This window comes from Coenobita brevimanus, chromosome 58 (assembly GCF_032717465.1).
Source record: "Coenobita brevimanus isolate Jiangsu-jjx chromosome 58, ASM3271746v2, whole genome shotgun sequence".
Taxonomy (NCBI): domain Eukaryota; kingdom Metazoa; phylum Arthropoda; class Malacostraca; order Decapoda; family Coenobitidae; genus Coenobita; species Coenobita brevimanus.
Genome location: NC_137011.1, coordinates 1,981,155 through 1,994,058, shown reverse-complemented (window position 1 = coordinate 1,994,058; position 12,904 = coordinate 1,981,155). Strand labels below are relative to the sequence as shown.

The 12,904-nt window shown below is 40.8% G+C and overlaps 1 protein-coding gene across 1 annotated transcript; it reads left to right on the top strand.

Moving 5' to 3' along the window:
* The first annotated feature begins 30 nt into the window (after window positions 1–30).
* On the top strand, window positions 31–11,607 carry LOC145402573 (putative glutamate receptor). The gene is made up of 13 exons (XM_080274572.1): window positions 31–124; window positions 652–758; window positions 1,216–1,338; window positions 1,637–1,857; window positions 3,146–3,274; window positions 3,382–3,540; window positions 3,801–3,891; window positions 4,132–4,432; window positions 5,863–6,086; window positions 8,656–8,836; window positions 9,320–9,419; window positions 9,814–9,943; window positions 11,490–11,607. Exons 1-13 carry the CDS (start codon window positions 31–33, stop codon window positions 11,586–11,588), a joined length of 1,959 nt encoding a protein of 652 aa, XP_080130698.1. The 3' UTR covers window positions 11,589–11,607.
* Window positions 11,608–12,904: the final 1,297 nt, after the last annotated feature.

Here is a 12,904-nt window from a genome sequence, read left to right as displayed (position 1 = left end):
TAGTTGGTTAACTTGGCTCTTTGGGCAGATATGAGGGTGGCGGCGACCCTGCTTCTAGCCACCTTCGCCTCTCCACTGGTGCAGCCAATACCGCTACCATCACTACCACTGCACATGCAACATGGTTAGTCCCTTCTAGTGCAATTAGTATTACATCAGCGCACACATGAAAGTATGGTGATGTACATTTCTGTGTGTGTGTGTGTGTGTGTGTGTGTGTGTGTGTGTGTGTGTGTGTGTGTGTGTGTGTGTGTGTGTGTGTGTGTGTGTGTGTGTGTGTGTGTGTGTGTGTGTGTGTGTCACTCTGACTCATACTGTGGAGACAAAATAATTAAAAAGGTTTTATCCGACTTTGACCAAACTTGGTGGATGGTTTGGAAGTCTTGCTATGATCACCTATTATTTTTGGCACAACACATCAAACGTCAAGGTCATACAGTAAAGTCAGCTTAATCGCTTTGATCCAACTTAGACCAAACTTAATGGAGGCTGTTTTGAATCTATTTAAGATGAACAGTCGTCCCTCAGCTGAGTATGTCTGACTGAGGAAATATACAAAAATTTAAAATGAAAGAAATATAGCAAAAAAAAAAAAAATCATACTAATACAAGGATTATCTTTCCAAGAGTGTAATATCTGTTTGGATTTAGATGCAGTGAAAGAGACCAGTGAAAGTGTGGCGGCACTGAACGCCGTGCTGGAAGCTGCACCACAACACGAGTCCTTCGTTATGGTCATTACACAAAAAAAAGTAAAGGTATGTTCGGCTTCCACACGCAGTTGGATTAATGTAACTTTGAAAAGGTCAGATAAATTGAAATATTCTGTATAATTATAGCAATGGATATTAACAAGTATATTTGGCACATAGAACATGTTTATTATTATCAGAAGTCTATTTTGAGAAAGCCAGCATAATAGTCCTGCACTAGTACAAGACAGCAAGCCATAAAATTAGTAATCAAAACCAAGCCACTGTATCACACGGCAAATAAGTGACAGGATACAAAAAAAAAATTGATAGATGAACGACACTTCATAGTAATTTCAGCATTGCTTTGACTGAAGCCACTTGTAACTGTCCTAGAGGCGTTAAAAGTGCTGCAAAGAGCAAACTTCAGATGTCTCTCAGTAACTTACTGACATGGGCTTCTCCGTGCCGGTCACTGGGAGAACGCAGCATTAACAGATACTTCTGTTTTCCATGTTGTCAGTTTGCAGGTGTGAGTGGTGTTGTAGCGCCGTGGGGTTTGGGGGTGTTCGAGGTGGCGGCGGACGGCCAGGACGCTATCGTAACGCAGGCACAGCTCTCCCGGGTGGTCGGCCAGGCTCGCCGGGTAAGTATGGGATGTTGTTGCTTCCTCAGCTTCATCACTGAAAGCTATAAAGCTCAAGATACCAATAATATCAGTAAGTTTTCCGGCTTGTATGATTATAAGTAATATACGGACTTCATAGTAGAGTACGAGTATCATAACCTGAGAAATAGATGGCGGTGTTCACTGAGTGAGCTTGGCGAACAACTGCCAACCTCTGTCCAGGTCAGCCTCGACCAGGGTTAGCCTTATAGGGATGACTGAACCAAATCAATATATCATGACACCCCCCTAACCCGCACTCCGGTGGCACCAGCAGCTGCGGCAGGTATCATGGTCCGTGACGGTGGTGGTGGTGAGTGACGACCCAGCCTTCCTCACCGCCTTCACCGAGTGTTCCCTCAAGGGCCGCCTCCTGGTGTGGTTAACGAGGCTTCTCGTCCTCACCCGCCTCCCACTCCACCGCCTCACCCACATCCGCACCACACTCGCCATGACAAACTCCATGTTAATCATCCCAACGCCTAGTTCAACAGTGAGGTGAGAGTTAACACACACTCACATAATGCATGCCAAGTATTGCAGCTCTTTTTTATAAAAGGTATTAATTCAGTTTCCTTTGCTCTCTGCCAATATTTTTGTTTATTCATTAATATTATACAGGGTGTCCGAAAAGTATGAAGTCTTAGTACAAAATGCTGAAATGGTTTGAAATCCTAGAACGTGTCCAAAGTGTCCACCATATGATTGATACACAAATGCAGACTAAACACCCAGTCAGCAGTACTCATCCATTGGTATCAGCAGTGCTGATGTTATCGCTAGGGCTGCTTAGAGGCGTTGGTCTGTACAGAGAAATTTCAGGGCTGCATGTGCATCTTCAGTGTCAGTAACACCATTACTGCTGATACTATTCTGCTGACACCATTAGTGATACAATTGCTGATACCAATACTGATACTTTTACTGATATTAATACTAATACCATTCCTGATACCACTAAAGCAGATACTACTACTGCTGATACTGTTACTACTGATATCATTACTGCTGATACCATAATTATTATTATTACTGATACTATTGCTGATATCATTACTGATACTATTACTGCTGATATCATTACCGCGGATACCATTACTAGTATTATTACTGATACTGTTACTGATACCATTATTGATACTTCTACTGTCCGCAACACTGGCTGTGTGACTGATGACTATATTCGTCAGGCCTTTTCAGCGTTTCACCATATGATCCAAGACCTTTCGGATACCTTGAATAATTCATGGATTCAGAAATTATGTTCATTATAACAGTATTGTGTGTATATTTAACTTTGTGTACGCATCTGCATTTGTGTGTATTTCACTTATTTTTCAGCATAACATCGATCGCGAGATTATTTTGCGTGTGTACTTGAACACGTAGCTAAAGATGTGACCACGGTGCACTACACTAAAAATGAATAAATAAATAATAATGAATAAAATGCTTAATACGACATGTTAGCCTCGTTGTCTGATAGTGTGCTATTTGATTCACCGATGATCATAAAAGTACAAGAAAACCAGGTCCTTTGTCCCTTTTCAAAAAATGTACTAGACCCTTTTTACTCTGACCTGGCCTGAAATTGCCATCTCTCCCTCTGGAATGCTGAAATGTAACAAAAAATCAAGCCTAGAATACGATGCTAGTCTCGAAGAAGTGCTATGGAATGGCTGTAGAGCCGCAGTAGTCGTTTTCTGTTATTGAGCTACGTGAAATTCAGCAAAAAGTTGAAAATCTGGGTCAAGGTGAAAATAACAGTGAAATGTTTTCTTTTCAGATATTCAATGTATGTGGAAGTGCCGTACACTGGTAAAGAGGGTCGACCAGTCCAGGTGGGTACATGGACGGCCCAGCAAGGATTAACCACCACTTCACAGCTGCCATTTTTCCCTGAAAAGTTTGAGAAGTAAGTACGGAACATTCTCAACTTTTATGTAGTTTTGATATGGCTTTATCTGAAGCAGCTTCATAAAACAGAAAATATAGTTTTGCTAATATTTTTTCTCATTCAAGGCTTGCTAATAGACCTCAGTTGAAGGTGACTTTTGTGCAGTTTCCCTCAACCGTGACGAAGACAGTGGACGACCCAACGTCTCCCGGAGGGAAGAAGACCATCATCCTGGACCCAGTTATACGGATACTTGACGCACTTGCAGAAAAGATGAATTTTACGTGAGTTACAACAATGTGAAAGACGTAAATACTTGGAATATAACAGTGCTGACTATTTTAGGTAATCAGTTCTCTAATGTCATTAACCTGAAAAAGGCAGAGCAACATTTTTGGAGGTAAAATTCCTTTCCTTTGGTATTAAGATGTGCATCTTGTTTAATAATCCTGCGTTCAGCATCATATGATATTTCAATTTACAACATAAGGAGTCATTCCAGTATGTACCTTAACCTCTTATTTGGCCACCAAATACACTTAAGTTTCCAGATCAACTCGCCAGCAGACGGCGGATGGGGTATTGAACTGTCAAATGGATCCTTTAACGGCATGGTGGGGATGTTACAGAGGAAGGTTAGTGCCTCTGTACTGTTACTCTAGAATAAGGAATATATTATTTTAATTAAATTAGCTTTCTTGAGAATACACTCGAAATGTCAAACCTGTTCCTTCACTGTCTAAAAATGGATCAATGTTAGTTGTTTTCTTTCAATCACTGTGAGTTATTCCTTTTAAGGTCTTTCTTAACTACAGTAGTGGCTGGCCGAATGGAGCTCAAAAAGCACACATCTTAACTGTGACTATGCTTTACAGGAAGTGGACATGAGCTTATCTCTCTTACAAGTCAATCATCCACGAAGCCGCGTGGTAGACTTTACATTTCCTCTTGTGATCTGGTATGTTCGCGTCATTGTGCATCGTGGCAGCCCTGAGGTACACCCATGGGGATTTTTCCTGCCATTGACTCCGCTGGTGTGGATAACCCTCTTGTCCTCATTGCTGGTAGTCATCTCTGTTTTCATTGTGCTACGCAAATGCTTAGTGGACGAGACATTGCCCCGCACCAAGATTGGGAAAATCATATATTGCTCTATCCGTGTACTCCTCCAGGAAGGTAAGATGTCGTTCCATAAATTCAAACTTACTGGCGATTCAGCTATATTTCGCATACTCCATCAATTTACATGCACTCAGTGACTTCATTCCATTAAAAAAACATAACTCTTTGTCACATCAACACTCAAATTTCGTTTCATACATACATATTTCCAATCTCATTCACCATGCCTTGCAATTCCCATTCATCTTCTCTTAAGAGAAGAGTATCATCAGCAAACTGTACAGACAATTACTATATTCTGCGCTCACTCACTATGAACACTTCAACAGCTGGTTCCCTATCCTTGTGTACATCGAACAACCACAGATATGACACACCCTGTTTTATTCAAACATTCAAGTCAAAGAATTCGATTCGTTCATATTGCACACGCACTGCCTCCCGGGCAAAGTCATACATACTCTTCATTACTTCAGACATTTTCTTATACACTTTATATATTCTCAACACCTTCTACATTCCTTGTTTGTCTACTCTGTCATACCCATTCTCCAGTTCCGTGAAGGCAACATTCATCTTTTTTTCTTTCTTTACGTACATTTCAGGAAAAACATCTGGTCTACACACTCCTTCCCCTTCCTGAAACCCTCTTGTTCCTCTCCAACCATTCCTCCATTCCTCCAGTTCTCACTCTTACTCTGTCGACAACTGTCCTGCAACATATCCACTCCACTATAAGAAAACCACTACCATTAGGACTGCCAAACACCTCTTTTATCCATTCCTTTGAACAGGAGAACTGTTATACCTAACTTCAGTCCCGTGACACTGTCATTCTTCCGGACCAATCTGCGCATTTTCTAGATTCGTTCAGTCACTCTCTCTACCTCTTATATCACCATTTTGCCACACACTTCATCAGTTCTTGGTGCTTTCCCCAATTTCACTTTCTTCAATGCCTCACATATTCCTTTCCTCATGATCCCTTCCACTTTCCTTACCTCTCTTATCCTCCCAGCCACTCCTCAACTGCTTATACCAGCATTACTTTTGTTCTGTACATTCAACAACTCCTTAAAATACTACCCCCATCTGTTCACTTTCTCTCTTTTCTCCATTAGCATTCTGCAGTTTTATCTTTCACCAGTTCACTGCCTCCCTTTTCACACTCTCTTACGTTTCCCTTCCAAAATAGTTTCCCATATTCCCTCCAGTTTACACACAGGCTTCATCCAAACTCACCAACTTTTCTTTCTCACTGGTATTTTCACCTGTTTCTTCTCGAAGTACAACACTCTCCTTCGTCACCTCTACAATTTCATTCTCTCTGTTTCCCATTCAGTCCATGTGTGCTTTCTTCTTCCCTTCAACAGTGCGTTTCATCTCCTCAGTCCAACATTATGTTCATTTTACCCTCCTCCCTCTTTTCTTAATCTCACACACAGCCTCACAGATCATAAACCAAGGATTAAATATCATTACAGATCTAGGCGTGAGCAGTGTATCGAAATGGTCGTGGTGGGAGCGTGTACTGCTAGGCGTGTGGATGATGATAATGATGGTGTTATCGCAAAGCTACACCGGCAACCTCATGTCCCTCCTGGCTGTCAGATACATCCCAATGCCCATACAGACACTGCAGGACATCGTTGACAACCCTGTCACTCTTATTGTGCCAACTGGTACAACTACCGCACGTACGTTCTTGGTTAGTGCTTGTCTTGGTTTCAGTTTATGTTTAATATTTTATTTCTGTCTGACGCTGCAGCCTTAATGTTATTCGTGGGAAGGAATAATAAATTACCATTTATCAGTATATTCCTTGATGTAAATTCAGTATAAGCTCGTTTACCCCAAAAGCAGGAAAACTGGTCTTCAGGCAACTTAACAAGCCAACTATATTTTTCTCATTTCGACAGGCCCTAGAATGAATTGTCTCATCCCAGCATCTCTACAATGGAGCCATAAATAAATTACTTAATACTGTCATGTTGCTCCGTAATCCTGCATTTTTTTATTATCTACAAGGTTTATAAACAGTGGACATTCAATCTATCTTGGACACATACAGTTTTTTTTTTCTTTTCTTTAGACAACTCCTGTTCATTTTTAAGGCAACCTGAATGTCACACCTCTCAGAATAAATATCTGTTTAATAATATACGGAAACTTTGGTCTGGTCAAGGGTTTATAAAATCAACATTTGAAGCTTTTATTAGAACAGTATTATTTACTGTTTTTCCAAAGACACAAACGTCTGTGCAATTAGTATTTAGTGTTAGTCAAAGGTGTTAAAGTTTTCCTCTCTTTCCCTCCTATTAATTTGCTTGTTAGTTTTTCTATACTACATGGTACTCTTTCTCTTTCTCATGGCAGATAATGCTAGAAAATTCAGATAGGCGGCGAGGCCCGGCGATGCAGAACCTTTCCCTTTCTTACGTTTGCGTTATATTCACGCTGTTGATATATCTTAAGACATAAGATGGGCAAGTCGGTCTAATGCAGATTACAAGTAATTTTTGTTCGTCTTACGGCGCGTCCAGTCGTATGCTCCAACAAGTGCTGGCAACATGTAAACCGCATTGTAACGAACAAGCTGCAAGCTTCCTGGGAACGGCAGCGTACATATCATGTTCCTAACATCATATTGAAGTCTCAGCTGCCTCGTATAGACGAACAGCGCATCAGATCTGCTACTTGTAAGTTGGAATCAGCACTGAAGATGTCTGCATGCATCTGTCTATATACTGAAGCATACATCCATCCTAAAGTAAGATGTACTGTATTGTCAACACATGTTCGGCGACACGTGTTGACGCCCCATAAACTTATTGACCTTTTCTGGGCGTGGGAAATCTAATCCATTGTATTCTTACTATCATCAAACGAATCTGTTCTACTTACGCGATGCTTTTTTGTCTTAGGGTTCATAGGAGTCGTGTATAGGACGTGAGAATTATTAACGATTAATTGTTGCTACTGTCAAATCATCTTATCTTCACAGCCACCCCTCGTCTTTTAAAGTGTGGTGTGATACGAGATTACATGGCAAAGATTTAGGGAACTTGAAAGCGTCCAGTCACTCCTTGTTAAAGATGCTGGTAGGATGGGGAATGATTTGAGGGAAACGTGGAAGACATATAAATTAGACATTGACCGTGACAGCTTAAATGAAAAATAAATATGCACTGGAGTACATAGGAACCTCTGCACAATAACATCCTAATTCTAGCACAGACATACGACTATGCATCCGTGACTCGAGGGCATCTGCTCTGCTATAGCCGTGGTAGAAATGCTGATGCACTTGCTTTACAGTGGATGCAGCCATGGTGCTCGAGCTAGGATTCACTTTGCTCCCAGTTCGAAGCATACACCTCTCAATGTTTGTAATCCAACTTCAGTATTTTATTGTGATTCACTGAGATGCAACTAAGAGAGAGGGAGAGGAGGAGGGAGAGGGAGGTAACCTCGTCATAATGTTTAAGATAACATTAAACGTTATACGTTTCACGTTTTGTGTTAATGCCTTTCCTGGTATCTGCAGGGAGTTTATAACTCATATTTACACCAGAAATATCAGTATCCATTTGCGGTGCTGTGTGGAATAGTAGTTAGTGGGAGGGAGGGGGATCATTCATTTATGTGATAACAGTGTACCCAGATGAAGAGGAAACGTGACAAGGTATGGACCAATTATTCATGAAACTGTATGCCGTGTGGATATTCATAAGAGAATGGAAAGCGGAGTTACCATAATTATATTTATGAATGTAGAAGAAGGCGGTGAGATACAGTACTCCAGAGACTTGAGAACACGTCAAGTCTAATCATACCATTTGTTAATCTACTTTTACACAAAGATATGCAAAAAAATAAAGGACACCGATGCCATGGCCGGTCAGACATAATGTGCAGCTTCAGAAAGATAAAGAACTAATATTTTACCCACGTAACAACATATCACTGTGTCGTTATCAGGCGGTGAAATTCACTAGTCAGTACATGAACTGTTCCAGAGAAAAGAGTGTCAAAGATACAAATTCTGTTTTAAATCATCAAGTGCATCGTTCAGGACGGGAGACTGTTTATTTTTATTATTATTATTATTATCATTATTATTATTATTATTATTATTATTATTATTATTATCATTATTATTATTATTATTATTATCATTATTATTATTATTATTATTATTATTATTATTATTATTATTATTACTATTTTTTTTTTTTTAGGAAGTAAGAGAGTCGTGTATCTGCATTTTCCCACAGGACGCTAAGAGTGGTATGTTGGGTAAGGTTGGTGACCTGCAAAAGGTGGGACGCATCAAGTCAGTGCTTATGGCTCAATACAACGCGTACATGGACACGCATGTGAGGCGGGGAACCCATGTCATTGTTCTTGTGGACACCATAACGACAGCAATGATGGCGCAGGACTTTTCCGCAATAGGTAAGTTTTGCGAAAGACTGTGTTTCAGTTTTCTGGTCAGTAATTGTCTGGAAAACATATTATCCTTATTTTTAGCATCCCAACGACCGATCTGAAAAGGATATCTTAATATTTCCAAGACCATTGCAAGAAGAGATTTGATGTGTATGGCTACACAGTTTTGGGTTGATATTTAAAGTTTTGCAGTCGGAGAAATACCGCTCAGATACAGATAGTTCCAATAAGGAAATTTTACCATATAATCAAAATATTTTGCACACTTGTAACCTTTAAGCCCAAACCTAATCTCTTAAATATAAAGTATATGACTGTTGGTAGGTTGTATTGTTACATTGCATTTATCGTCATCCCCACCACATGGTAGGCTATTTAAGTTTTGATAGGTACAAGGTCAGCAGACAGCCATAAAATACAGTTTGAAGGTCTGAAAGTTGCAACATAAGCCCACCACACTTAATAACATACACCTTTTTTGTTTACCAGGCAGGTGTGACTTCTACCATGCTCAAGAGGAGATTAGTCCCATGGTGGCATCGTTTGCATTTGTGAAGGACAGTCCACTGCTCCCGCCATTTAATAAAAGGTGAGGGTGAAAAGCATAAGAGTTCTCAGAATGAAAAACAAAGGTGAACCTGAGGAAATGCTACACAGCATGATTACCTGTAGAAAATTACACAAGACATCTACAGTACTTAATTTTGCGTCATTAACAATTTTATCATCCAAGTTTCACTTTGTAAAGACGATATGATTTTATAGCCTGGCAGCTCATGTTTTGTAGTAGGTATGACTACTGATAAAACTAGAAGTTCAGTCACTGATAAGGATTGGGAGACGGGGTTTGTTAGAATTAAAAATTGCAGTATAAAACGAGAACTGCATGAGGTAAAGTCAATGAAGCAGCATAAAAGATACGGCAATTATCTTCTGTTGTTTTGGTACTTGCAATGCAGTATATCACGCCTTCTTACCTGCAGAGTGATGAGAGTGGTGGAGTCAGGCATCTACTACTACTGGCAGAAGCTGTACAACCCAAACTTCACGACCTGCCTCACCCCTCCCAAGAAGGTGGTCGTCAGGACAACACTGGGACTCACTAATCTATGGGTAAGTCTTGTTGAACTTAGTGAATTCCATAACTTTACCATTTTGACTCTAACTTCGCCTAAAATTACCATCTCCCTGTCTTGATATCTGAGCTTCACCAGGAGATAACACTAGAGTATGATGCTAGTCACAAAGAAGTGCTGTGGAACTAATGTAGAGCAGTAGCATGCCGTAACTGAGCTACATGAAATGAGCTGCGAAGGGACGAAAATCGAGGCTAAGTTAAGGTGAAAGAATCATATTTTAGCGATTACACACACACACACACACACACACACACACACACACACACACACACACACACACGGTTGAACCCTTGAGATGATCTTGGTGGACTGACTTATTACTGTACCAACCTTCTGAGTTTTTTCTTTTTTCCCTTTTTTCCCCTCAGGCAGACCATAGTCATTCCATTCATCCATTCACTATAGTTCTTTCACCTTAACTTGGCCCAGATTTTCGTCCCTTTGAAGGTTATTTCACGTAGGCTACCTGATTGGGAAAAAAAAAAAAAATGCTAGGGCTTTACATGTTTTCCATGGCACTTCTTCGTGATTATTCTGGTGATAATCTGTTGCTATAAATTAGAGTAAAAAGAGTATCGCTAACCATTCAGTGCCTCATGGGGAGTGTAGGGACCCCTGGCTAGGGTGTTTAGTCCCTACGTTTCGCCGCTTTAATCCAATGGCACATTTTTTTTTAGTTTATTTTTGCTACCAAGAGACAACATCACTTTTTTTTTTTGTCGCTTATTTATATATTTATTATTACTTCCGCCAAGGAGGTTATGTTTTCACCCCTGTCCGTTCGTTTGTTTGTTTGTTGGTTGGTTGGTGAGCAAGATTACACAAAAACTACTGGACGGATTTCCATGAAACTTGGTAGAAGGATGGGCCTTGGCCCAGAATAGATTCCATTAAATTTTGGTGTGGATGCGGATAAAGGTGTGGATTCAGTCATTTTTATTCACTCTCTTTAACATTGCGAGATAGGACGATTTTCGATATTTTCGTAAATTTTGCAGTGAATATTGCATGGATGTTGATGGCGGAGGTATGCGCTCTACTGAGTGCCATTCTAGTGTTATTTATTTATTTCCTTATTCATTTTCCGACTGCAAGGGCTCAATATAGCCTTCTTTAACCTCACTACAAAAAGTTCTCTCCAAGCTGAATAAAATCGTCTAATGGAAGCAGAAAGAAGATAAACTAATATCGTATTTTAGGGTGTAACTCGAGGGTGGCCAGTCACTCTTCCCCAAGCGGCATTATATAAGCAATGACCGTGGCCAGTCTTTAGATGCAAACTCCTTCGAGTCAAGCTCTTCAGGAGCACATTAACCCATTTGACCACCAGGCGTCTATTTAGTTACATGGTAACCACCCAACATAGTGGTTTCCTGGGCTGCATGAAACAGTTTGACTTATTAGTCCGTGTAAAGCCACTTGAAGGTAGCGCTACATGAAATGAGTGGATGGTATCGGCTATAGATAGATATGAATAGACAGAGTTTCCAGTGGTGTTAATGATGAGTTTTGTCTCTCAGGGCACGTTGGTGGTGTTGGTGGGCGGCAGTGGTTTCAGTGGCACTGTCTTCCTCATGGAACTCCTCTGCTCTCGTCTACTTCGTTCATGCGCCGCGTAATATTACAGTACCAATAATAATAATAATAATAATAATGAAAATATACACGCCCAGTTTTACTGACCCGAAATTAGACAACACTGCCTACCGAAACAAGGGAAAATTTAACTAACGAGAGGGGTTAAAACTAAAACTGGGATGAGAGGGATGAGGACAGGGATTCTACCAACCTTGCATCTCCCACTCATCGTCACATAACAGAACAGTATATCAACACACAACAGTATAGGCAGTTTCTGAACACAGTCCTCTCTCATAAAGGGCATTCCAGCTTCCACTTCCCTACCTTGTAGCTTTTCCAGACACTTCTGTTACGTAGGTATATTTTCCGATATGTTTTAGAAAATGGGTGATACATGGGTTTCCTATGAAGGATAAAAGGCTGTTCCTTGTAAAATACTGAGAGCAAATACTGCTACATGTACATGTACTGTCAATTACATTTATGCCGTACAACAGTGTGTGTGTGTGTGTGTGTGTGTGTGTGTGTGTGTGTGTGTGTGTGTGTGTGTGTGTGTGTGTGTGTGTGTGTGTGTGTGTGTGTGTGTGTGTGTGTGTGTGTGTGTCAATAAATACTTAGCCTGTGGCCTGGTCGCCTCACTGGCCGCCTGACCCTGTGCGGCTGACTGCCTCACTCGCTGCTGACTCGCCATCGCCTCCCGCTGGTAAGTCTTCAGAGTGTGGTGCCGTGCTGGTGTGGCTGACGGTGTTAGAGTTGTGCTGGTGTGGCTGTCGGTGTTACTGTGGTCCTGGTCTGACTATGTGTGGTGCTGGTGTGGCTGTTACCGACTTCAGAAAAAGGGCTTAAATACTGCTTACCAACCGCAGACTTTTCAGTTTTCACAAAATCCCTGTTTTTTCCACGCTAATACGAACCGCCAGCTTTACAATCAAAATCGCTGGCTCAGTTTTACGTACGCATTGGTTGAGGTAATGCATTCGAGCCCCTTATCGTCAGGACAGATTTCAAGTACCCTCCGGAAGTTCAAGTGAAGAATAATATTGCCATTCCTCCGTAGCAAACCATGTCGCTCCACATTCCCTCTGTGAGTGCTCATGCCTAACCCTACGCATACCACACCTCCCAAATCTCTAATTTAACCACTTTTTTTTTTTTTTTTTTGGTCGCTCCTTGTGCTACCACATCATATCAAATTTCTTGAACGCCTTTCCTGCTCCTCTTCTTTTACAATCTTCATTTTCGCTTATAACCTTCCACACAACCAAATGAGTCTGGTAAATCTGAATGGATAATGGCAGATACTTGGCACTGATTCTAGGTTTCTGTTATCTTAAATTAAGGCTTGTATTCTAGT